The sequence below is a fragment of the Trichechus manatus genome, unplaced genomic scaffold (genome assembly GCF_000243295.1).
Source record: "Trichechus manatus latirostris isolate Lorelei unplaced genomic scaffold, TriManLat1.0 scaffold00008, whole genome shotgun sequence".
Lineage (NCBI taxonomy): Eukaryota > Metazoa > Chordata > Mammalia > Sirenia > Trichechidae > Trichechus > Trichechus manatus.
In genome coordinates this window covers 28,420,714-28,446,522 of record NW_004443944.1, presented here as the reverse complement: position 1 = coordinate 28,446,522, position 25,809 = coordinate 28,420,714, and the positions used below count along the sequence as shown (strand labels likewise).

At 40.6% G+C, this 25,809-nt stretch overlaps 2 protein-coding genes across 6 annotated transcripts in view; both read right to left on the bottom strand.

Annotated features, from left to right (window-relative positions):
- The window catches only part of CPNE1 (copine 1), a 38,772-nt gene extending 14,656 nt beyond the window's left edge, over positions 1-24,116 (bottom strand). The window contains exon 1 of one of the 2 annotated variants that reach the window (XM_023725030.1): positions 24,018-24,116. The gene's annotated coding sequence lies outside the window, so the exon portion shown is untranslated. Of the gene's footprint in view, positions 1-15,253; positions 15,355-24,017 lie in introns of those variants that run through there. The other variant, XM_023725025.1, reaches the window with a different exon arrangement.
- RBM12 (RNA binding motif protein 12) lies at positions 12,198-24,154 on the bottom strand. 4 transcript variants are annotated; one of them, XM_023725022.1, is made up of 3 exons: positions 24,136-24,154; positions 18,494-18,578; positions 12,198-15,396 (listed from the first exon to the last, which is right to left on the bottom strand). In XM_023725022.1, the coding sequence occupies exon 3, from the start codon at positions 15,372-15,374 to the stop codon at positions 12,531-12,533; it is 2,844 nt and encodes a 947-aa protein (XP_023580790.1). In that variant the 5' UTR covers positions 15,375-15,396; positions 18,494-18,578; positions 24,136-24,154; the 3' UTR covers positions 12,198-12,530. The 4 variants fall into 4 exon arrangements, with proteins under 4 accessions (XP_023580790.1, XP_023580787.1, XP_023580783.1 ...); XM_023725019.1 differs by having other exon boundaries at positions 24,018-24,144; XM_023725015.1 differs by having other exon boundaries at positions 12,198-18,578; positions 24,018-24,144.
- Positions 24,155-25,809: the final 1,655 nt, after the last annotated feature.

Genomic DNA, 25,809 nt, shown 5'->3' with positions numbered 1-25,809 from the left:
AGTGGGGTTATTATCTATTTCTGAAGATCAACTTAAATTAATGCATGTAAGCTGCCTGGCACAGGTCTGGAACTATTACTATTCTTCAAACATTACTCTCATATATATGCCCCCCTTTTCATGATCTTCAGTGCTCAAAAACTTCCTGCTCCAAGGCTATTATAGTCTATACCACACAATTACATTCTGTCACTTTCCAGTTCCTTGCCTGTCAATGATATGACAAACTTCTTTAGAACAAATGCTGCTTCAGCATCTCCTATGCAGACCTGAGCACATAATGAGAATTCAAAACACCTGAAGGAGGTTTGCAGCAGTGTACTGGAGCAGGCTTGTATGGACTGCAAAATTGTGAAACATTAAGGAACTGTTTAAGGAGATGGCACTGGTAAAGTTTTAAATCACAGAAATCAGACAAATGCTAAAAATTAGGGTGACCCTTCCCCTCCCTTGCCAGCCAGTTTATCAGCACACAGCTGTTGACAGGGAAGAGGGAATAATTCCCCCTTCTTCACTCTCTATGGATCTCTTCCCCTGCCTTGGGGGGTTCTAACTGTGCTTTAGGGCTTCAAACTGGTTCCTCTGGGTTCTAACCCCTGCTGAGAATGTGAACTTCTCTAACAAGTTCCCTGATGAAAATTTGCATTTCAAGTTCCCAGTGAGCGATACATAAGAATCACATGTGGATCTTGTTAAAATGTAGATTTTGATTCAGTGTATCTGGGGTGGAAACGCTAATTCTCTGTAGGGAACTTATTAGAAATGCAAATTTTCAGCAGGGGTTAAAAAACCTCAAACTGGTTCAAAGTGCTGCTGTGCTCTTCATAGATTTAAGGACCTATCTTTTCTCCTGAGTCCAGTTAGATCCAATTCTATGCCAGGTGACCTGGGATTCATTCATCAGTCCTTCAGGCTCAGGAGTTACACTAACCTCTTCCACTCTGAACAGCCTAACCAGGCACTGGCACTCAATTCCCATTAGCCCCTTGCCCACCGTAAGTTAATGACACAGAAGTTGCAGGGATCCTTTAGCCGAAGAGTAGGCTGCAAGGAGGAGGAATACAGCATCAGTTTCTGGGTGGCAGGATCACTCCTTCAACAAACCAAAGCCATGCTCGTGCTCCTGTTGCCTACCTTGGCATGACAGAGCAGCTCAGACATTGCATCAAGACTTGAAAGCAAATCAGGTAATCCTTCATATGTTTCCAATGGAGGGACCACACCATCTGATAAATCCATATGATTGGAAAGACAAACTATGCCCCCACCCCACCGTTCTTCTCTTCTTTCTCTGTCTCCCAGAGAGACATGGAGACAGTTTTTCTTATTCCTGCTTCTCTCTCTAACCCAGGGATTCTCCAAATTTATATCAGCATCCCAAGGACAGTCCTCATAGGTCATAAACTGAGTCAAAACTGCAAATCCTTACTAAAAAATATTATCTTTATTCATACATATGACTAAAGGCTACTAAAACCGTGCTCATAAACTAAAACGTCAAGCAATAATTTGGTTTAGATCCATATACTACTGAAAGTCTGGCTACCAAGAAGTATGTGGCAACACTGCAAAGTTTAAAATGTGCTTGTGCACACTTAAAATGAAAAGTGGGAAAAGATGGGAGCCACAGGGTTTTCAATTCTGCTATAATGGGTGAAGGTCAAGTTTGGAAGCCACTTGTACAAGGAAAGGTCATGGAAGCTCCACAGACACATACAAACTCCCTGAGGGACCGAATTGCTAGGCGGAGGGCTGTGGGGACCATGGTCTCGGGGAATAGCTCAACTGGCATAACATAGTTCATAAAGAAAATGTTCTACATTCTACCTTGGTGAGTAGCGAGTAGGGTCTTCAAAGCCTGTGAGCAGCCACCTAAGATACTCCACTGGTCTCACCCCTTCGGGAGCAAGGGAGAATGAAGAAAACAGATAACAAGGGAAAGATCAGTCCAAAGAACTAATGGACCACAACTACTACGGCCTTCACCAGACTGAGTCCAGTAAAACTAGATGGTGCCCAGCTACCTCCCACCGGTGACTGCTCTTACAGGGATCACAACAGAGGGTCCCGGACAGCGCTGGAGAAAAATGTAGAAGAAAATTCTAACTCACACACAAAAAAAGACGAGACTTACTGGCCTGACAGAGACTGGAGAAACCCCGAGAGCATGGCCCTCGGATACCCTTTCAGCTCAGTAATGAAGTCACTCCTGAGGTTCACCCTTCAGCCAAAGATTAGACAGCCCCATAAAAAAAAATGACACTAATGGGGCACAACAGCCTAGCAACAAGGACTAGAAGGCAGGAGGGGACAGGAAAGCTGGTAATAGGGAACCCAAGGTCGAGAAGGGAGAGTGTTGACACGTCGTGGGGTTGTTAACCAATGTCATAAAACAATTTGTATACTGTTTAATGAGAAACTATTTGTTCTGTAAACCTTCATCTAAACTGCAATTAAAAAAAAAAAAAAGTTTGGAAGCCACTGATCCAACCCCAACACCCTCAAAGACTTGTCCAAAGTTGAATAAATCTAACCTGTGCCCAGCTCTTCAAAGAGAACCTAGCTTGAGGAACGTTGGCTATAAGGAAGCAAACTGAGGATACACGGTCTTCAAGCAGGATAGGACTGTATCAGAGTGGGAGGAAAGGAAGCAGGCTTTCTCTGCTGAAACCTTGAACATGCTTACTCAATTCCTCCACATGCTTATCTCAAAAAAAGTTCAGGTCTCACTATGCAACAATAGGCTTGGCTGTAGAGGCCAGCCAAGAAGCCTTATCAACCAACAGGTCATGCTGTCTGCCCCTCTACACTATACTTGCGAGTTGGTGAACTGAAAAGACATTTGGAGCAGGGCTGGAGCCCCTTCCTTAGCAGGCCCAGGACCCATGACAGAAAAATACTGCCAGTGGCCTCCTGCATCTTCCCAAAAAGTCAGAGAGGGACTCTGCCTCTGGAGTCATGCAGGCAGTCTATGATTGAATAATCTCCATCCATCCCTTAGTAGCAATGAGACCTTGACAAGCTGCTTTGCTTCTCTTTGCCTGGACTTCTCCATCTGTAAAGTGGAGATAATAATACCAATTTTACAGGGTTATTGTAGGGATTAAAAATCAGACAGACTATGGAAAGTGACCCCTATCTGGCACTAGGAAGTGCTAGTCTGTGTCAGATGTTCCTCCTTTTGGTGCTCACAAATAGTTAAGTGCACCCATGGATCTATCTGCGGGATCATTAACTATTTGTTGGTTCATGGGACCCCTAGAAGGGGGCCTCCGGTCTCCCTGCTCCACAGGTGGCAGGTCATAACAGCCCCCTAAGGAGGAAATGAAATCTTCCCCTTTTCTCTCTCGTGGTGAAGTTCTAAAGCTGCAGAGTGGGATAACTACAACGCTCACAGAAAAAGCAGTAGGGTAGTGGCCAAACCAAAATTTCGAGGTCCACTCCTGGCCTGTCTTTAGTTTAAGGTCCAAATTCACTGCAGATTTCCAGAAAGAAACAGAATGGCTGAGTTCATAAAATCACAGAAGTTTAAAAGTGGTTATGAGATTACCTAGTTTAATCCTTTTTTGCAGAAGAAAACAGTACGGTCAGAGAAGGGAAATGACTTGTCCTGGGTCACACAGTAACTGAGTTATACAACCATGACCTCATTCCCTGAGAATGTGAATTCTATATCCAACCATCTTAGCAACAGCTCACATCTTGCGATCTAGTCCACCCTGAAGTCCACTTGGTTACTAAAAGAGAAGTGAGGAGGTTCATGTGGCCTCTCTCCATGCCCTATTAATCTTACACACAGACGCAAAATAATTCTGCATCCACCACACTTTCTATTTGTCTGACTGCTGGGGCATGAATGGAGGAATTACTGGACTACACATTTTAGGAATTCATCAAAGGGACACATTTTAAAAAGTAAGTATGAATACTGCAAAAAAGTAGGGCTTGCCTCAAGAAAACATGGTTTATATCAAAATCTTCAAAGAACATGTACTGGGCAGTCAATTCTATCCCCATTCTGTCTGCCCCAATGGAATCTACACTCATAATAAGACCCCTGTTTCTCTCTTGTCTGAGACAACAGTACTGGACCACTTTCCTAAGTATCTCCAGGGCAGACCATTGCTAAGAGCTTCTGCATCTTCTATGCCTGAGGAATTGAGTGAATGAACAAAAGCAGCAGACCAGAATCCTTGGAAAAGAAACCTACCAATTGTTCATAATGTGAATCCCCCCACCAGGATTCACTTGGACTAAGGAGGTAAGATGGGTTGCTCTTCAGAATCTGCATGTAGGGAGAACCAAGATGAAATTAAAAAGGGATGATTCCAACAATACCAAAAAACCCAAACCCGTTGCCATCGAATCGATTCTAATAGCGACCCTACAGGGCAGAGTAGAATTGCCCCATAGGGTTTCCAAGGAGCGCCTGGTGGATTTCAACTGCCGACCTTTTGGTTGGCAGCCTCTTAACCACTGTGCCACCTCCAATTCAACAACAGGGAAACGATAGTCACAGACTGGTTTGCCTACTTGCCATTGTGTTGGAAGTAGGGGCATTCTAGTTCTGCTGCTTTTAGTGCAGGACTGATTTTACAAGATAAAACTGTCATCCAGCTAATCTCCAGTACGGACCATGAAAAAGGTGACCAAGGGAGTTCTCTTGAAAAAACTGCAAACACAACAGGAAGGGAAAAGTCAGGAGGTATGCTCAGAACAAAATTTAATCAAGAGTGAAGAAATTCAAGTGGAAAAGGCAGAAGAGCTAGAAGAGACAGGAACAGGGAAGAATTTTTTTTAATATTCTAAATTTGTGTTGTTCAGAAAAGGGTAGCTCCTAGCCACATGTGACTATTGAGCACTTGAAATATACTTACTTCAGACTGAGATGTGCTGTATAATTTTATACAGGTTATGTTGAAATGGTAGTATTTCAGATATACTGGATTAAATGAAATATATTCATTTCACCTGTTTCTTTACTTTTTAAATGTGGCTACCAGAAAATTTTAAAATACATATGTGGCTCATATTTCTATTGGACAGTGCTGCTTAAAATGGAGGTTTCCAAGATCTGACAGAAAGAAGGAGCTTTCTGTTATTCTAGGAGTCTAGAGCTGCGCTGTCCATACGGCTATTAATTACCCTATGAGTGCAAATTAGAACATTTCCATTGAAGAAAGTTCTGGACAGAGCTGGTCTAGAGGATTAAACAAGGACCAAGGAGTATACATTTCTTATAAAAAAAGATAAAACTATAACAAATCTAAGGTGCCCTGGTGGCACAGTGGTTAAAGCGCTTAGCTGCTGAAAGGTCTGTGGTTCGAAACCACTAGCCACTCTGCAGGAGAAAGATGCGGCAGTCAACTTCCATAAAGATTGATGACTTGGAAAACCTATGGGGCAGTTTTACTCTGTCCTACAGGGTCGCTATGAGTAGGAAATCAACCGACAGCAACAATGGGTAACAAATCTATACAAAACTAGAAAGGAAAACATTATCAGGTAGTCAACTACACACGTAAGTGGTTAAATTGGGGGGAAGCTGACTAAATTTCTGGAGTGTTGATGAATGTCTTATTAAGAGTACTCATTTATAAGTGGTATTTAGCAGTTAGTCAAAAGATTACTAAAGAGACAAAAGGTTCTACCCCTATGCTGGGCCAGGACACCTTTAGAACCCTCACTGCCTGCCCTGACAATTCAGCTCAGTCATGCCTCTCAGGCTACAGGCCCTCACAGGCTAGACATGAACTTCTAGACAGGCCCCATTTTAGACAGCATCACTGTGCTTTCTCGCACTATTATTGACTTTATTACTAAATTACTATTTTCTCCCTGAGAATCTTGGTTAGGGAGCATGCCTTCCCTCAGCTTACACACTTGTTCCTGTTGACCATCATTTAAGCAACTAGCCAGGAAGGCTTTTACCGAGTTCCTGTGGTATATGGGGGGCCCTGGTAGCACAGTGCTTAAGAGCTTGGCTGCTAACCAAAAGGCTGGCAGTTGGAATCCACCACCCGCTCCTTGGAAACCCTATGGGGGCAGTTCTACCCTATTCTATAGGGCTGCTATGACTCGATGGCAACGGGATGATGATGATGATGATGTGGTGTATGAGGGTGGTGGGTACACACAACCGAGCACTTAAACTTGTGTAATTTAAGATTTTAAACTCTTTTGAAGAACAGACATTTCATTTCAATACCCTTTCCCACCCGTGTATTAAATGCTAGGATGCACAAACACTGCTCAAAATTTTTACTGTGAGTATGGGATATATAAGTATGGCTAAGCTGTAGATCCATGTAAACTTGTCTTAAAAACTCAAAGCCAATAGATGTTTCCAATCTCCTTAAGCAAGAGGCTTTGAAACTCATCTGTTAATTCAATGGTCAAAGAAGCAAAGGTAACTGGCAGTTTTATCTGTCTCATTAAGCCCTGGCAGCACAGGGGTTAAGCGCTCAGCTAACCTGAAAGGTCAGCGTTTGAACCCACCAGCTGCTCTGAGGGACAAAGATGTGGCAGTTGCTTTCGTAAAGATTACAGCCTTGGAAACCCTATGGGGCAGTTGTACTCTGCCCTATAGGATTGCTGTATTTCAGTAACTAGCAGTTACTTTCCACTTTAGCCAGATTTTTAACAGAGGGACTCTACTGGTCCCATGGGCCATACCACAGAAGAGAGTTAAAAATAAGGAAGTGGACCACTTTTGTATTGCGAAACCGATGGATGGGAGAGTGGAGGGTGGCATTAACTCACTCCTCCCAAGTGGAACGAAAGAAAATGAGCAGATCAGCAGCAGCATAATTTAGAGCAGTAGCATAAATTTAGACCCCCTTAAGTCATTGATTTTCTTTACCCTTCTTAGGCCTTTCCCTCTAATGTGGGAACTAACAGGTGACTCATGGTGGCACAGTGTGGTTGTTACTCACATTTGATATGCAGCACAAATATTCACTAATCGAGAGCTGCGAGTGAACCATCCCCTCCTCCGCTGATTAGGAGGCTGGGACTACTTGGATGGCAGTGAGGGGCATTCAGTCTAATAACTAATAGTCCTTGTTACTAGCAGATCTACTATATAAGCAAGGGTACGAGAGCAGCATCTAAATGAAGCTGGAATTAAACACCAAGGGCACCCCATTTGAATATAGCATAGCTCACTCCTGGGATGAGTTAAACTCATTCAGCATCTTTGATTCTGTTCATACTGCATTGTTCTTACTGGTCATTGCTCTATTTTCCCCAGATAGTCACCCCTTTCTTCTCTCAACATGGAATGACAAGCCATCAGCTGATTCAGAAAAATGACTTTATTAAACTATTAAGTTACTAAGGTCAGAGCCTAGACGTCTGGAAAGAGCTGGGGTGCCAACTCATGCTCTACTGTGCCAGTTACTTTTCTATAGCTGCTGTGTGCCGAGTCTCACTGGGTGGAGGTCCCTGGGGCTCAACAGAATTCAAGAAATTCGGTTACACGGGATTTTCCTCAGCACTATTTCCTGCCCCCAGACTTTTAAGGTGCTATTCTTCTCTCCCTGGGGCTGGAATGCCTACATCAGGCGGCTTTTCGTCCCTTCTGGACTCTTTAGTAGTAGAGCAAAATACAGAAAAGCAGTGCTACCTTGTTGCTCGTTGCTAGTTATGTTGATCCAGAAAAGGATGCTTGTGAGATTCTCTGGCACAAAGTAGCTTCAAGTGCCAAGAGTAAACCCAGGAACAGCACAGTAAAGAATTAAAATTTACCTGAGCAGGCACCAATAGGTGATGAACTTGCTTATGCTGTTGACCAGAAGAAAGGGTTTTCCCAGAAAAGTCCCTACGGCATCACAGAATTGTGCCACCACCAGAATACATTCTTTCCGAAACATTTTACAATTAATCAATGTGATCGATCAGATTTTATTCTAAAAAGACTACACTGAAACCAAGCAATTTTTGAATAAAAAAGGATAGCCATAAGTTTGGATTCTATCATATCCCATTAAAAGCAAGCTCCACTTTTTGGGGGTGGGTAACAGAATGGTGGTAATGCATTTAACTGATAAGCTATTTCTTGGTGTAAACCACTAGAAAGCAGACAAAAATGAATCATAAAAGTGAGTGAACTCTCCTGAGCATGAAAACGAGACGTATTACCACTGTTCATTCCTTTCAGATGGTAAGGCTATTCTGGATCTCTGTAGGTAGCTGATTTCACTCAGTGATTTTTCAAATGCTTAGTCAAACTTTGATAATTTTAAAACAGCTCAGGTATTAGCTGGAATAAGTATGTCTGGTAGAAACCCCTTAAAATAAGCTGGGTATTCAAACTCAAACATACTCTTTTATGATAAAGATAAAAATTATAAACATTTTCCAAGAGCTTTGTTTATAAGCAACAGTCCACTAGTTTCTCTGCAACTCCAATCTAGATTTAAAAAAAAAAAAAGTGGGCGTGGGGGACACTGGAATTTATGGAAACTTCTCATTTAACTTTTTCTGCATAAGTTGTACAAACATGAAAGGACAAAATCAGGGCATCAATATCAGAAAGCAGCAATGTTTTTGATTCCTCTCCCTTCTTTCCCACCTCAAATGCCTCACATACCAATGCAAAAACAAACAAAAAAAACAAAGCTTTACAGGTGTGTGAAATTGACAATCTAAGGATTTCCTGCCCTGTCTACTACTGTAATCAGCGTATATTCACAGCCTCCTTTAAAACTCCTTCTGTGAAAAGGAGCAGCTGGTTTCCGGTTCTTTCTGAATCCACATAACGAAGTAGCTTGCTAACAAAACACACATAATAAAATTAAATTCTGAAAAGGTGGACACCATGGGATTTGACCCAGGATCAAGTTTCCTCCCTGCTTTTCCAGGTATCCTCTTCTTTCCATACTTCAGCATTAGCAGACAAGGATAAGCAACAATTGTTACCGCCAAGATCACCAAATCAAGCCTTCCAAAGGCACAAAATATTTTCCAGAGTTAAAAAAAAAAAAAAAAAACACCTGATAATGTTTTAAGACATTGACTTCACCTCCCCACAGGAAGCAATATCTTAGAGCTCAGTATTCTTGTGCATTTAAAGCATTAAAAGCATCAGCCTGTTTTATTTTGTGACAAGTTTATTGAACAGTATTAAAGACTTCATCTTTATAAACAAAATCCTCTGCTGAAGGATGCCAAGGCAGTATTTGCTGGCAATGTTGTGGCTATATTGGCAATGAGCCATTTTATTGTGTTTAGTTTCTAAAGTTTGGACTACTGTAGAACTGCCAAGAAAGCAGAAAGTGTGGCAATTTTTCAAAGATGGGAAATAATTTTTAAAAATGATTACTGCCAGAAATTCTTTCCAAGATTTGACTAGCAGCAATTTTACATTTTTACTCATTTTTTCAAATGTTCTTAAAATTAATGAGTGGATTTTTAAAAAATTTTCACACACTTGACCCACACCTATACACAATGACAGAATCCAATAAAAGGGAGTTTGTAAGGCTTTCATGCAACCTTAATTTTACCCAAGGTGGCTATTTCCACCCAACATGTATATGTTTCCTCACTTCCATACACAGTCCTAGATTTTCATCCAGTCAGTTAAGACTGACCTTAACTACATTGAACATCACTCTGTGAAATTCTGAGTAAAAAGTTTTCTAATGGAATTTTCATTGTGGATGCCTTGACAACTTAAGAGTACAAAGCTAATAACTACATTCACTCAACACTGTTACATTTTAAAAAAAAAAAAACCACTAATGATTGTACATCCAAACTATAGTATAAACATAGAACACACCTCTAAATTCTGCTTGTGAACTAAATGTTTCACTAAAGTTCAGAAATTTTTACAAATTTACTTATTTATAAAATACATTTTGTAGATTTATCTTATTCCTTTAAATCAAAAGAAAAATGAACACCAATAAAAACTCAGCACAGGGGAGAGAAAAATAAACCTGAAAGATTCTCTTCCATTAATGTAAGAGTCACCAAAAACAATGAAATTTACACAGAAAATTGAAAATATCATGATAGTGTTTACAGATGCACACAACTTTAAGCAAAGCTTTACAAATCCTTCATACCATACAAATCAAATGAGAAAATAACGTAAATTCATTTCCATCCCAAACCTACTTCTTATGAGAAAATTTGAAGAGGGACATGAAAAGTTTCACAGAACATATTTTCAGTAATTTTTTTAAACTGAAACTCCCAACACTCAGAACAAGATAAACAGTATGCTTAGCAGTTAGCACTATGTTAATAAGTCTCAGATACACAAAAATCAAGTTCCAGAGGGCATAGCATTTAATTACATTTCACAACAAAAAAAGCACTGCTGTGATTCAACCAAATATGAAACATAGTTCTCTCCGATTTCTACACAAACTACTATTTTATTTAATTTTGATGAACAATTAAATCAAGTTTTCCTTTTCAGCATTTATCTAAGATGCAGAAATAACAAAGTAGTTGCAATAAAGTATATGAAATATTTAATAAGATGAACCAACATAGAACCAAAATAGTGAAGAAGACTTTCATCTTTAAACAACCCATTTTTCTAAAATGAAAATAGTCAGCTTTCCAATGAGAAAAAATATCCATAGTTGAAATAAAAGACTACCAAGAAGTGCTGACATTTTTTGCACTCTTGTCTTTGGAATGATAAGTGATTACTTAACAGAAAACTTAAACAGCATATACAAACATCATAATGCTTTTTAAATTGAGGAGACAATATATCTAGTATCTTGTATTCGTGAATTATCAAAAGACCCACAACGCAGCCACCTCTTCTTTGAAAGTCCAAACAATCCTTTCCCTAAACAAAAATCCTGTACTGTCAATCCTGTAAGAATGTAGTATTGAAAAGGCTTTCCAAATCTTATCACACAAATTAAACTGCTGCCACTATTAAACTCTAAATTACACGACGCTGTATTTCAGTATTCCACTGACTTGCAACACCAAAAAGGCACTGTATTTTTTTAATAGGAAGTACTTCTTTTAGAAGGCTGCCCCCTTTGTAAGTACATTGATTTGTAGAAATGTTGGGGATGTTTCAAACCAAAACAAGTGGGCCATGCAAAAGACAAAATCTGTTTTTCATGATATCTTACCAATCTCCCATTCTGTATGTTTGTAATAACATGACACATCCTAAGGGCATTTTAACTAAGAAGGAAAGTAACCGTAAGTGGTGCCTTTTGTGGCAGTGAGCAGGACGTTTTAAAGCTAATGCTTTCATAACAAGAACACTTATCAACCAGAACCCATGCGGTCCTCCTCATTGTCCCGAATGTCAAAGAAAAGAAAGAGTACGAAAGGGCAAGGAGCCTCAATTCTCTCCCCTCTGGCAGCTGCACTTTTAGTCTGTATGAAGAATTTTTTGTAAACAGGCTCCTGATGGAACAACTATGCCAAAGCACCTCCAAGAAACAGGATTAAATGCATATCAACCTATGGACTAGCTTACGGATCTTCTGTTCTATAATACTATTGCTAACAAAGCTAAGAACCTCAACTTCAGTTTTAAAAACTGGAAAATGTAATGCTTTCTTATGAATGGATGCTTCTTAGTTAACATACAGGCCAAAATTTCACATAAATTGGGACAGAAGGAAATTGCCAGAACAAGTAGTTCATCATGGACAGGATTTCAAATCAAGCATCTTAAACACTGATTATTAAAAGTGGTTTCTGGTTTTCGATGCCATCCAAACAACATGAACAATTTTTAAACTGACTAAACTAAAACTTGGTGGTCAAACCAAAAAAAGTTCTGGTAGGTAAAAGACTCCATATTTTATTTTTTTGGGAAGTCTTATTCCACACAGTTGTGTGACATTAGAAATCAAAGTTCAAGGTCATAGCATAAACCAAGTATGGAGTTTTATATTAAACAAACAAAACACAGTTCTGCTCATTTACAAATGAGTCAATTAGGCAAACAAAGCAGCAACATCAGAGGCAGGACTGTCTAATATAGCAAGAACCCTCAATAAGCAATAAAGGTACATACAAAGAATCTGTATACAGAGATTTTATTCAATTTTAAAAGAAAATGAGGACTTTAGACAAAGCTTTGACCCTATAACAAAGCAAATCTGTCCAGCTTTAAACCAAATTCCAAGAGTAGCCAATGTCAATTTTTCAGTGGCTGGCAAGAGCACCCTTAGTTAGCTCTACTGACATTTCTATTTTCTTCATCCCGTGTGGTATAAAACAAAACCAATCTAGACTCCTTGATAAGCTTTATGCGGTCATTTGAGTTTTACAAACAGTTTCTCTAATGGTATGCCGAAATCATTTTTCTGTTCTCTCCAGAGAGCTCTACTGTAACATACAGCAATGTTTATCCTGGTAAAGAGTCTTCTGTAAACAGTCAACCAGTGCTGTATATTATGGAAAAACCAAGCTATCTGCAATTCAAACAATCCACAGCTTCTAACCTGGAAATACTAGGAAAACAATCTTGATGCATTAATCACAGCACTATGAAGATCTACCCTACAAAGAATTGATATGAACAGCTATCCTAATATAAGTTTTACTTTCCTTGACCCTATAGGCCTGTCATTTAAATCAATGACAGCAGCTGTGGCTTCATCCCGAGACTCAAAGGCCACCATGGCTTCACCTGTGGGCATACCTTTTTCATTGTATTTTAAACACACTGAGCCTGGGATTACTTGATAGCCGTAAAAGAAATCTAAAATCTCATCAATAGACACAGTGAAGGGCATGTTCTGCACTTTAATGACTGTTGGTCCTGGTTTTCCAGAACTAGATCCAAAGCCAGGGGGACCCCCAATGTGGATTGGTCCAGGCCCAGGCCCAGGCCCAAAGGCTGGCGGCCCACTCATGTGTCCAGGGGCATTTCCAAGACCAGGAGGGCCACTTCCAAAGTTAGGGGGGCCACCTAAACTACCAGGGCCATTTCCAAAATTCTGAGGGCCCGCTCCAAATCCTGATGGCCCACTTAAGTTATTTGGTCCACTTGCAAAACCTGGAACATCCAGTCCTAAACCAGGCAAACCACTGTTTCCGACTGAAGGCATACCAGGCCTAGCATCACCAAAGGCCCCTCCTAATCCTGGAGGAGGGAGTGGTGGCCCAAAGGCGTTAGACCCACCAAAATTACCAGGAAAATTAAATGGGGGCCCATTGTTGGCCTCCTTTGATCCTACAGTCAGGAAAGCATGCTCTTCACCTCCTGCACCGGGCATTCCTACACCAGGCATTCCCGCACCGGGCATTCCGGCGCCAGGCATTCCCGCACCGGGCATTCCCGCACCAGGCATTCCAGTGCTGGGCATTCCAGTGCCGGGCACTCCTGAGCCAGGCATTCCTGCACCGGGCATTCCAGCACCAGGCATTCCTGCACCGGGCATTCCAGCACCGGGCATTCCAGCACCAGGCATTCCTGGAACTGGAGGATTGCCTGGTACAGGAATCTTTAATCCCTTTTTTCCTTGGGCAGGGGGATTTTTTTCAATCTCTCTCATGTCTTCTAGAGTAACTACATGGACAAAAGCTTCTCTCCCATTAAGCTTTTTACGGTGTAAGCGTTCAGACTTACGTGCATCATCTTCATTCTTAAACTGAACCAATGCCTGTCCTAGACCTTGCCCATTGTTATCAACAAGAACATGTACAGCATTTTCATCCACTGGGATTCCCTCCAGGAACTGAAGAACATCCAACTTGGTAATGCTGAATGGAATATTTGTTATGTGGGCACAGACTTTGGCAGAGCTGACATCCCCCTCCGGATTTAACATTATTTCCCTCTGGTCGTAGCTGAAGTTCTGCAGTCTTTTTCTAATCATATCTATCTTTTCTAGCATACCTTTTTTAGTAATTGGGTGAACTTGAATAAAGCGATTGCCCATGTATTGTTTATGGCGACAAAGAGCAGCCTTATAGTCAGCCTCATTCCTGAACTCTACGAAGCCTTCGCCAGTTGCTTTCCCATTGGGTCCATAAGCTATATAAATACTATCTTCCACAATATCTAACTTTTTAAAAAAATCGATGACATGTTTGTTTTCTGCTTCAAATGGTAGCCCTTTCAAGTAAACACAAAAGCCAGCCTCCTGTGGTGATCTTGACCTTGATCTTTTCTGCCCACTGGGCGATTTTGATCTAGGAAGTGTCTGAGGAGGGGGATGGGTTTGTCCAGGAGGTCCCATACTTTGCTTAAAAGTGATATGGCCTCCAGCAGCTACCCACTGTCTCTCTGTGGCAGGGCTAACTTCCACATAGCGTTGAATCATCAGCATTCTGTTTCTTTTCAAAGCTTCAAATGTATCTTGAGGGGAAAGAAATTTAACCAATCCATTCCCATTATTTCGACCTACATGATCTTTCAACAAATGTACTGCATCAACACGGAGCCCATGGAAAAAATCTCTGACATCATTTTCCATTGCAGAAAAGGGCATTCCATGCACACTGACATACAGATCATCAGGGTTGATGGCAAGTGGCTTCACACTGTTTTGAGAGTTCATCTGGATAGGATTAACAGGATTCAAAGGACCCAGAAACACAGGGTTCAGGTTACTGTTCAGATTCATAGGTGCTCCAGAGCCATTCATTCCAGCAGGTAGAGGTGCCACAGGTGGCGGGTTCAAGGGTGGCATGCCTGATATGGGTGGCAGTGTGGTCATGGGAGGCACAGAAGGGACTGGGGGGATTGGGGGAACAGGAGGCACGGGAGGTAACGTAGGTACTGGAGGAGGAACTGGTATTGGGGGAATGGATGGCATCGGTGGCAAAGACGGTATCGCTGGGATTGGAGGAATTGGTGGTGGTGGGACTGTGTTCATTGGAGAGGCTGTGCTCGGAATGGTCGAGCTAAATGTTGGGCTCCCAAAAGAACCCCCCATATTTGGAGGGGCTGTTCCTATGCTGGCTGTGGAAAATGTCTGTATGTTTTTGCTGCTTTCGTGAACAGAAGTGGCGGCAGTAACTACAGTGGGTGAAGGATTATTAAAGTTGGGTACTGTTGTAGGCAAGTTTACCCTGCCACTCATTCCTGAGCTAGGTGGCGGTCCTGATCTACTAGCATTTGCTGGTGGCATATCTAAGTTGGCAGTTTCAAAACGTCTACGGCTCAGTTCAATCATATTCTGCATTTCCGTTTTACTACTCAACAATAGTGTTACTTTTGACCCTTTAATTGTACCACCTGTGCGCATCATACCAAGCCTTGCATCTTCATCAGTGGCAAAAACGATGAAAGCCTCACCCAGTTCACCCCCTACAATATGCACGCCCCCATCAGGGATGGTCAATCCAGAGAAGAAGTGGCGAATGTCCATGGTCCCCGCCACAATCGGGAGACCTTGCAAACGGATGACCACAGCCATGCTGCGCTGAAACCACACACACCTGCAGATGAGAAAAGGCAACGGCCAGGTCAGACTCCTGTTTATCACACCAAGTTTTTAGCTACAAGAAAGACCAACTACCATATTAGGCCCTCAAATATTCCCTTCGAGTTATCACAGGCAATGTCTTTAATTTGGATATTCTAAAAACTGAACATTACATGCCATTTACAATGTAAAACCTAAACAATTTCAACTTCCAAAGGCATTAAATCAGGAAACAATTAGAAGTTCAGTCCCAAGACTCAAGTTTCAGGAAAAAAGAACCACAGGACAGTAAAATCACCAATTACATCACTCAAACCACTGATTAGTCTGTAAGATTTAAAAGAAATGTGTACACTGAATCAAGAAACAAAGTTTAACAATCTATAAGGGAAAAACATGCAAAGGATGCATGACAATTACTATTTAAAACTGGCTTAGCAAGTGAAACAACTAGAACAGAAATAACAAGGCTGTTGACACAATATGAAGAATTTAACCAATGTCCCTGATCACTATGTCTAGAAAACTGTGGAATGGGAGTAGGTTTTGCTATATATATTTTCACCAAAAACTTAAAAAAGCAAAACAACAAAACAAACAAAAAAAATTAGCTTAGCATCTTCCCTATAAACTTGACAACTTCATAGAATTATCAGTGTCATTTTACACAGCTGTCTCAAAAGCCAACAAAAACAAAAAACTAGAATACTAATGAATTACAAATAATACCTAACACTAAAGTAGACTCAAGTCTCAAATGAGAACTGATTCCAGATGTCATCCTAAAACTCTTCAATCAGCCTTGTAGCTCTACTTATTAAATACAACTACATTTGGAATTAGTATTACTAACAAGGTTAATACATACTAAGACTCCAAAAGAAATACTGAATAGCCAAAATCTGAGCTAGATATATATGTTATCACCTCAAAAAAGTAGAACCTAGTCACAGTACAGTTCACCATAGCTGTTTTAATAAAAACTCAGGTCCAATGACTCATTCCTAAGCCCTCCATTAAAAAAAAAAGAAAAGAAACAAAGGAAAAAAAACCAGGAGGGGAAAAAAGTCTTGTTTTTCCCGCAGGAAATTAAAATGAGGAATTTTTTGTGTTTTTGTTTTAGAGGAAGTAGAATGTGAACTTTACTCAATCACTGTTACAGTCCCTGACCCAACATATAACTCCTGTGGGATCTCTGGTTGCTCACTGATTTTCTTAGATCACATCCATTTTGATTTAATCAAAAAGAAAAGCTTCTCCCAAATTTAAGTCAAATTTCAGAATTTCAGTTCTAATGGCTTCCAACTGCAAATGCAAGGGCAGCCCTTTCTAAAGTTATACAAATCAAATTCTTGGAACTAGAAAAAACATTAATTTGAAATTAATCTGGTCAACAACATAGGTTATTTTCCAAGCCATCTTAAAAATCAACTTTTAAAAATATGCCTATTTACTGGCTCTGTGACCTCAGGGAAGTTATGAATTATTTGAACTTTGGTTTTATCACTTCTCAAATGAACACTAGAATGGGCAATGTTTCCTTCAAGCTCTAAGACTTCCATAACTCCACGAAAGCACAGTTCTTCAATGTCAAATACCATGTGTATGAATACTAACTGAATACAAGAAAGTCTGTAAATATATCTCAATATTATGACTGCTGTACACAAAAGAGAAATATATGGTTTGGCTTCGACAGTTTTCTCACACGCACATACACAAAAATAAAAGCCACCTTAGTTTAATCCAGAAAGTTGGACTGGCAAACAAAGAATGCTCTTTTTGAGGCTATTATAAACTAGTTGCCATCAAGTCAATTCTGACTCATGGTAACTCATGTATGTCAGAGTAGAACTGTGCTCAAATATGGCTTATTTTTCAGAAATAGATTGCCAAGCCTTTCTTCTGAGGCACCTCTAGGTGGCCCTGAACCTGCAACCTTTCAGTTAGCAGCCAAGAGCATTAGCCATTTGAGCCACCCAGGGACTCCTAGGCTATTATAAAACCCTAGAAATTTGGGGAATAAGGGGGAAGCTTTTCACTTTTGGTCTGCAAGAGTCAACAAGAAAAACTAACACTTAAAAAAAACAAAACAAAAAAAAAACAAAACACCAGCATGTATTCTTTTCTCCTTATTTACTATTTAGCAGCCTATAAGAAGTTCACCAAGAAGTTTCCAGGTCATAAACAAAATATGCATTCCTTACTGACTCTAGAATACATGGCTATGTGCAAAATTGAGACAGCATTCCTGTTCAACTCCAAAAAAAGCTAAATCACTTTATATGGGGGGAAACATCATGGGTAATCTAAGTATCCCAAACAACTTGAGAAAGATCTGCTAGTTTGCATTAGGACAACAAAATGAGAACCTCATATGGTCCCAAGAACACACAAATAAAACACAGGGCTAAAATGACATACACAGTAATTCTTTAAACCGTCTGATGATGAAAAAAGGGATTTAGTGAAAGTCTATACAAGGTACACATAAAAACATGCTACTGACAATCTGCCTCAACTACCAGCTAGAAAAGGGCTAAAGATTAAACCAAAGCAGAGCAAAAGATTTATTCATAAAGCCATCTGCAGAGGAAAATACTTAGTTTTTAGGTTTTGAAAAAGATGAAATAACATCTGCTACTCTGCTAAGTACCTGTCTAATCTTGGATAAGTCATTTTAACACATCTTGAGCCTAACTTAGTTAACTAAACAAGAGGGTTAGATTCCAATCACTAAGGTTCCTTCTAAAGTCTAAAATTTGTACTCTAAAACATATAGCCCAATATCTATACCTATACCTCTAGGGAATATGAATAACCATACCAATAACAAGCACCTGTATTTATAATTAGTCTAGATTGCTACTGAGGAAAAAACAGCTACTTACTGCCTAACAATCAGGAATGCAACAGGAGAAATGCATCCATATAAACTGACCCCTGAAGAGGCAACAACTGTTTAAGGCACCCAGTTCACCCAACCCCAACTCCATCCCTCAGATAAGCTTGAAAAAAGCACAATTTAGTTACTACACATATTTTCGTGTCATTTAAGCCATCTCATTTTATTCTGTAGAAAAACAAGCCCTCTATTCAAAATCTCTTACCTGATAAAACAAGGGATGTATTTTCTTAACAAGAAGTAGAGGCCAAGTCAATCCTGTGGGCAACCAATTAAAACCAACTTTTAGACTGCAATAGAGAATAAACGGAGGCAAAAATCAATGCAGGAAACACAAAACAACACTCACAGGCCACACTGAACTGTACATTAAGAAGGCGAGTCTGAAACCACCAGAGTACTTCATTAGAATGCATACCAAGGAGGGGGAGAAGGGGAACGATATGTACCAAAATCCCACACATGATTATTACTTGGTATTGATTTCAAATTTGAGTCTCTCTCAAAACATCATATATTTTACATATATCAAGAATGTGTCAAAATTAGCCCAAAATGAATTCAAAGCAGTCATAAAGCTCAGCTTCACAGCTGGTAATTGCTTTTATCATTTGATGATCAAACCAGTTGGGTCTAATAAAAAGAGTGTCATGAAGAAGTCCAGAAAACTCCGTAACACAAGTCCAAACGCTGCCTATTGCCCCAGGTTCCCACTAAACTTTTGATGAAAAAGTACATGTTCACATAATAACAGTTCCTGGACAAATTAAGTCATCAATTTAAGGGTACTCATGGAAATTACTGCAATTACTTTCAACTTTCTTTTGCACCAAAACAGCATCAAACACACAAAACATACACGAAGTGAAACTTCTCACTATAAGGGCCAATTCGTAGTTAAACCACTGGGGTTCAAAACATTAAGGAAAAGCACTTCTTCCTCTAACATCAAAATAGTTCCAAGACACTTGTGTTTAAAAAAAAAATCCCTAAAAATGTCTAGTATATTAAAAGTTATTTTCTCAAAATAAATACAGGTCGCTCATTTTTTACTGGAATTTCTTCCAAACTAATGATGTTATGAACAAAACACAAGCAATATATGACCAAACGACAAGACAACTCTATTCAAAAGGTCATTTTTTAACTCAGAGAAACACAGTAGAAAAAAATGGCCATTGTTAATAGAATTATCAATAGAAGACTACTTATCAGAACAATGCTCATTTTTAATTAATATCTTTCAAAATCAAAAGACCACCAGTGAGCTTAATTCATCACCAAAAAGTAACATACTTCTGAAATTCTAAGTACTCCAAACCTTTCTAAGGGACAAGCTAAAAATCTAGTCAACTACTCAAATTACTAAACAGTGAAATTGTTTTGCCACAAAAAAACCACCCAAATGTAACGAACAATGCTTTTAAACGCCCAGAGTACTGTATTAATCTTTTATGTGTTGTACAAGTGTATCCTTACTAATTAAGTCTGAAGAGTTTAAAAACTCTTCATTTAAAAGCCACAACTAGTAGTTTATCCAATGGATCACAAAATGAAATTTGAAACAGGAAAAAAAAAGCTTACTTCCAGTAAAGAGTTTGCTAAACGTGGAAGATCATGAATTACGGCAACATTCATTTCTAAATTTATAGATTTGGCTCTGTGAACTATAGAACCAGGGTAATTTTTTACTTAAGCACGTGTGATAAACATTTGATCTCCCAGTGGAGATTCCAATCCAAAAGGTCTGGCACAGGGCCAGGACATGTGCCCTGGAAGTTAAGGGACAGGTTCCTTAGCCTCTTCCCTATCAGACCCAAGAAGATAGACCCTTGTCCATTTGGAGAAGAACAAGTTCTGAATCAGTCAGTTAAGCCCAAAGGGAACTCACTTTAAAAAATCTCTAAAGGGCTGCCAGAAATTACTTAAACAAGGAGGGAACTTTTCATTGACAAGGTAAGGTTACAATGCTCAGTTGTATCTAGCAAATGATTATTTTAAGTGTTACGTGTTCAATTAAAAATACAACATCAATCAACATGGAAACCTGTGATTCTCTTCTATTTCAGCAAAGAGAAGCCCCATCCCACCCCATACCAAGGAAAATTATATAGAAAGTCAAAGCTAGAAGACAGAACTTCACAACCCTTGGCGTCATACTATTTCCTTCAAATGGAAACTGAAAATTGAAGTACTTTTATGATTTATTTTTATTCTTTGGTTTTCAATGCTTCATTTTGTAAAAAGCACAACAATTTAACAGAGGCATCATTGTTTTCTAGGAACCAACTCAATCCTGTGTTCTAAATGCCAGCTAGCAAATGAACGCACGATCGCAAAACAAAAAAAATCCACTCCACTCACCTCAAGCTTAGGTGAGTTTTGAAAGGATTAACACCGAATTCTAAGCAACAAAACATCTAAAATACATGTTTCACCTATACATACAGCATAAGGGTAGGAAAGGAGAAAATACGCCTGATTTGTCATTAAACCCGCTTCAAATGCTTCAAAAGATCTAAAACAAGAAGTTTGCTTTAGTGTATTTTCCATTTTATGTTAGAAATTAGTCCTAACACAGTGGCTTTGCTTTAGCTTTACAAATACCAGACACACACACTATTTATAAATACCTGCTACAAAATTAAATAATTTAGTATATTGTTACGACAAGATAGACAGACATTAACAGCCGTTCCAATCACTTGGAATTTCAGAATAAAATGTCTGACAACAATCCTCTATCAAGAAGTCAAGGCACAGACCAGAACTTGACCATTTCCACTCTTCATCTGGTTAACAAATATCCAAAAGTGAATTTTTTAACTTTGTACAGTGATCAGTCTTTAAGCAACAAGAACCAGGGTACAGCAGAACTAGGTTCTTCTGATCCAAAAGAAACAAAAAACTAACAACCACTCAAATGTTCACCTTAGAGATGAGCAACAGAGAATCAATCACAATGGGCACAATGCTATAAGCAGTATAATCACATTATGGTAGGCATTACAAAGCAACCACAACTTCATTCGCTTGATTTTGTCCGCGTTCCCCCAAATGGATCACATTTCAGATTCTGGGATCATCTTAATAAAACATTATTTCTGACCCTAATGAGATGTATGTATCCTTTTTATAATACATTACTCAATTTTCCCATTTAACATCCAGTCAGTACTCAAAAGGAAGCAAATCAAAAGACATTTATTCTGCCTGACTTTAATATTACTTTTCACTCCCCCCAAATGCCAACAAAAATTTTCATTATCTTACTTCATTTAATCTTCAAAGCAACAATACCTAGTCAACCACATTCACCCTCACTACTGATTTTAAGACTTAAGCTTTAAACTTAATTAAACTCCATGCAAATCAAAAGGTATACGGGTGGCAGTAGTAAATCTGATAAACCTATAAAGGGTGAACTTGTTTTTCTGCTTAGTTGGCCTAAACATTTAACAATATTCATTTATTCCACAAACATTTATTAAGCACTTGTGAGCCAGGCAGGAGATATAAAAATGATCAACAGTCCCTGCATTTTAGGGAGCAATATCTAAAAGCATCTTTTGTGCAGCCAGTTATTGACACTTACAGGTTATTCCTAAAACACTTACAGAAGAAAACATTTATCTAAGCTAAGTGATGTTACAAAATATAACACAAATAGTATCACTAGGTTCTAGCACCTTGAACACACTGGCCCAAAATATTGAGCTTCACTTCTAAAAACTGTACCAACAACTCCCAAATTCTCAATATGTAGTCATCAAAATATTCGGCATGTCAAAGAAAGTGTAAGAAACCTAAAGTAGACACTGGTATTATCACGTAACAAAATGTTTCAAGTAACTACCAGAATGGTTTCTAAAGCTTCATATTTTTCACTTAACAAATGTAAACGTAAGAAAAACTGAAATTATACATTACAATCCATGAACAAAGTAATCAAAATTTAATGGAGCATATAATAGAATGTATTCCGTTTCACTTAAAAAAACTGCCCAATAACACATACTAAGCACATCCTCATTAACTCTTTCATATAAACACCACCAAAAGTTTCATTTTCTTCAAAAATTAAATTACTATCAAATTATTTAAACCACCTGTAACAGTTGTTCCCAACTCCTGTTTCATATTCTCGGAGAGTGCCTGGACACATTACTTTCCATTAATCCAAAAATCCTCCATTTGATCAAAACTACCAAATTTCAAAATCAGGTACAACCAGTCTTGTATTATACTTTTATAATTAAAAAAAAAAAAAAGATTTCCTTGTATGTCCAAACTTGTAAGATTTTTTTCCAACTGCAAACACTTTGAAAGGAAAAACAATATAAACTGGGTAACAAGGCCCAGGCAATTCTGTTACTAATACTTCATTTTACAAAAAGTACACCATTTTAAACCACTGGAGCAATAAGCTGTAACAGAAGTTAACTCCAATCACAAGCCTCTCTCTTCAATAAACCTTCAGATGCAATCACGCTTTTCAGGTGGCTGTATTGACAAGCATCACCCTAATCTTAAAAATACAAAATGGTTCCTGCCAACTGCCCAAATTTACATTAGGTCATCTCCGGGAATCCAAGAGCTAAGAAGAGTTTTAGGGCCCAAAAAACTCTCCTACAGAGCCTGCAGTTCTCAGAATACACCTCCAAGCGCTGAAAAATCCTTGATTACCCTTACCGGGGACGCTTAGATTTTTTTTACTGTAAAGCTCACGCTGCAGTCACACAAACAGCCCACGCACTTGCAACCTAGCAGCTAAGCCTACTGTACTAGTGCCCATCTCCGTCACTAACCTGTAAATCCTAAGACCCTCCCACCCTTTCACGTGGCTGCAAACTAGCACCACCAGCCTCTGCCCTCCATGGAAAGCACTCACTCTCCTTATCCCATTGGGCCGCCTCCTTCCTCAGTGCCGGAGGCTCCCTCCCAAGGAGGCTGGTAAAAGTGCAGCTCACGGCAGCTCCTTCCCGGACTACTTGGGGCCAAAGAGGCTGGGTATCTCACAGCAATTCTCAGAGACTTGGGGGATGCATTCACTTCAACTTTCCTGCTACAGAGGCCGGCTTCTAAATTGCCTAGACCCTAGAGGATAAGCCCCTGACCAGGGTGGGTCTTGGAAGCACTTCACTGCAACCCCCTCCCACCTCTGGCTAGAGGCGGCTAGGTCCGAGGCCTCCTTCCGGGATTCACAGGGTGTGCCAACTACAGCTTCCTCCCCACAGGTATCCTGACTGCAGTCCCTTTTCTGGAAGGCCACAGGGTCCTCCTTCCCACTTCGAGGGTAGGGAGTGTTCTCACTACGATTATCTCCTCGCTTCGGGGCACAGAGGTGTACTTATAACCTCTTCCATATTAGGGGCACTGAAAGGCGTCCCCATTTCGGGATACAAGTGTTTTCAACACAGTCCCCGTGAGTTCTCAAGCTGCTGGGCCTCCCAGCTCTGGCCTCATCCCTCTGACACCACGGGGCGTCCTGCTATGGCATCGTTCCCACTTCGGTACGCAGATTCATCCGACTCTTGCGTTCTCCTTGCATCCTTCAGGCCTCATAGATTTAAGTGGTGCCCCAAGTCCCCCGCAGCCCTGCCCCGACCCTTTGTGTGGGGCGCCCGCTGCGGCGGGCTAGAAGGCCGCCGAAAGCCCCGCCCCGGGCCACCAAGGGGCGGCTCGAGCCCCGTACAGCCCCGCCTGTTCCGGGGCTGCGGGAGTCTTACCGGGGAGAGCTGCGCGGTACCCGAACCCAGACCCGAGTTACCCCCCGCGCGAGTGCCTCCGCCCCGCGGCCGACAGCCCCAGCCCGAACGGCTTCCCGGAGCCCACCGCAGTCACCACCTCCTTTGCCGCTTCACAAAATGGCCGCCGGCCCGCTCAGCCGCTTCGCGTTCCAGAAAGAAGGGGAGGGGGACGGAGTAGTGATGTCATGGGGCGGGGCGGCGCAAGCGTACTGAGGCTGCCGGGCAGACTCCCGGAAATTGCTCGTGTTTGTGGTGAGAGGGGCTCTGAATCCAAGCATGCGACAAATGGGCGTTCGCTGGGTCTCGGGAGAGTGACGCTGCACTGTCGGATAGGTAGGCATTTATGGCTCAGCCCCTCACTGCCGGATCTTGCACAAATTGCTTCACGTCTTCCAGCCTCTGTGAAAGGAGGGAAGTGGTACTTATCTCGCAGAATCGTTATTGTTAGGAGCCATCGACTCAGTTCCGACCCATAGCGACTCTATATACAACAGAACGAAACACGGCGGACTCCTGTGCCATCCTCATGATGTTGTTATGCTTGAGCTTATTGTTGCAGCCCCTGTGTCAGTCCAGCTTGTTGAGGGTGTTCCTCTTTTTGCTAAACCTCTACTTTACCAAGCATGATGTTCTTCTCCAGGGACTGGTGCCTCCTGATGACATGTCCAAAGTACGTGAGACAAAGTCTCGCCATCCTCGCTTCTAAGGAGCATTCTTGGCTGTACTTCTTTGAAGACAGATTTGTTCGTTCTTTCGGCAGTCCATGGTATATTCAATATTCTTCGCCAACACAATAATTCAAAAGTGTCAGTTCTTCGGTCTTCCGAATTCATTGTCCAGCTTTCATATGCATATGAGGCGATTGAAAACACCAAGCCTTGGGTCAGGCACACCTTAGTCCTTAAAGTTACCATCTTTGCTTTTTAACACTTGAAAGGGGTCTTTTGCAACTGATTTCTCGAGTGCTGCTCCATGGGTGTTGCTTGTGGATCCAAGTAAAATGAAGTCCTTGACAACTTCAGTCTTTTCTCCATTTATCATGATGTTGCAGAGTCGTTATGAGGATTAAACGGACCACGTAGTGGTTAATACTTCTACTAACAATACCTTGACATAAGCAAAACCTGAAAAAAAATTTTTCCATTAAAAAATTAAAATTCAGGGAGCCTTACCCACCACTCCTCATTAGCCCCTTAAAGATGCACTTTATTATTATAGAAAAAACTATTCTCAAGCTGCTTTGGTCCTAACACCCTAGTCTTCACTCCCCCTGCCTATACCCTGTATCTTGATGAATGTCACCATAATTGACCTAGTCTTACATGACAAAGAGAAGTCAACTAACAAAATTGGGGCCTAAATTATCACAACTCTAACAAGCTTTTAGCAAAGTGGTTAAGAGCTCAGCTGCTAACAAAAAGTCGGCAGTTCAAATCTACCAGCCGGTCCTTGGAAACCCTATGGGACAGTTCCACTGTCCTATAGGATCACTATGAGTCGGAATTGACTTGATGGCAACAAGTAACAAGCTTTTGGGAGGATCCGTGCAGCAGCCTTTATTGGTGCCAGCCCAGTATTCCAAAAACAACAAATTGAAAACACAGTCCACACTTTTAAACGAAATGTATACTACTTTACATAGGAGCCCTGGTGGCACAGTGGTTAAGCACTTGGCTGCTTACTGAAAGACAGGATGTTCCAACCCACCAGCTGCTCCTTGGGAGAAAGATATGGCAGTCTGCTTCCATAAAGATTTACAGCCTTGGGACAC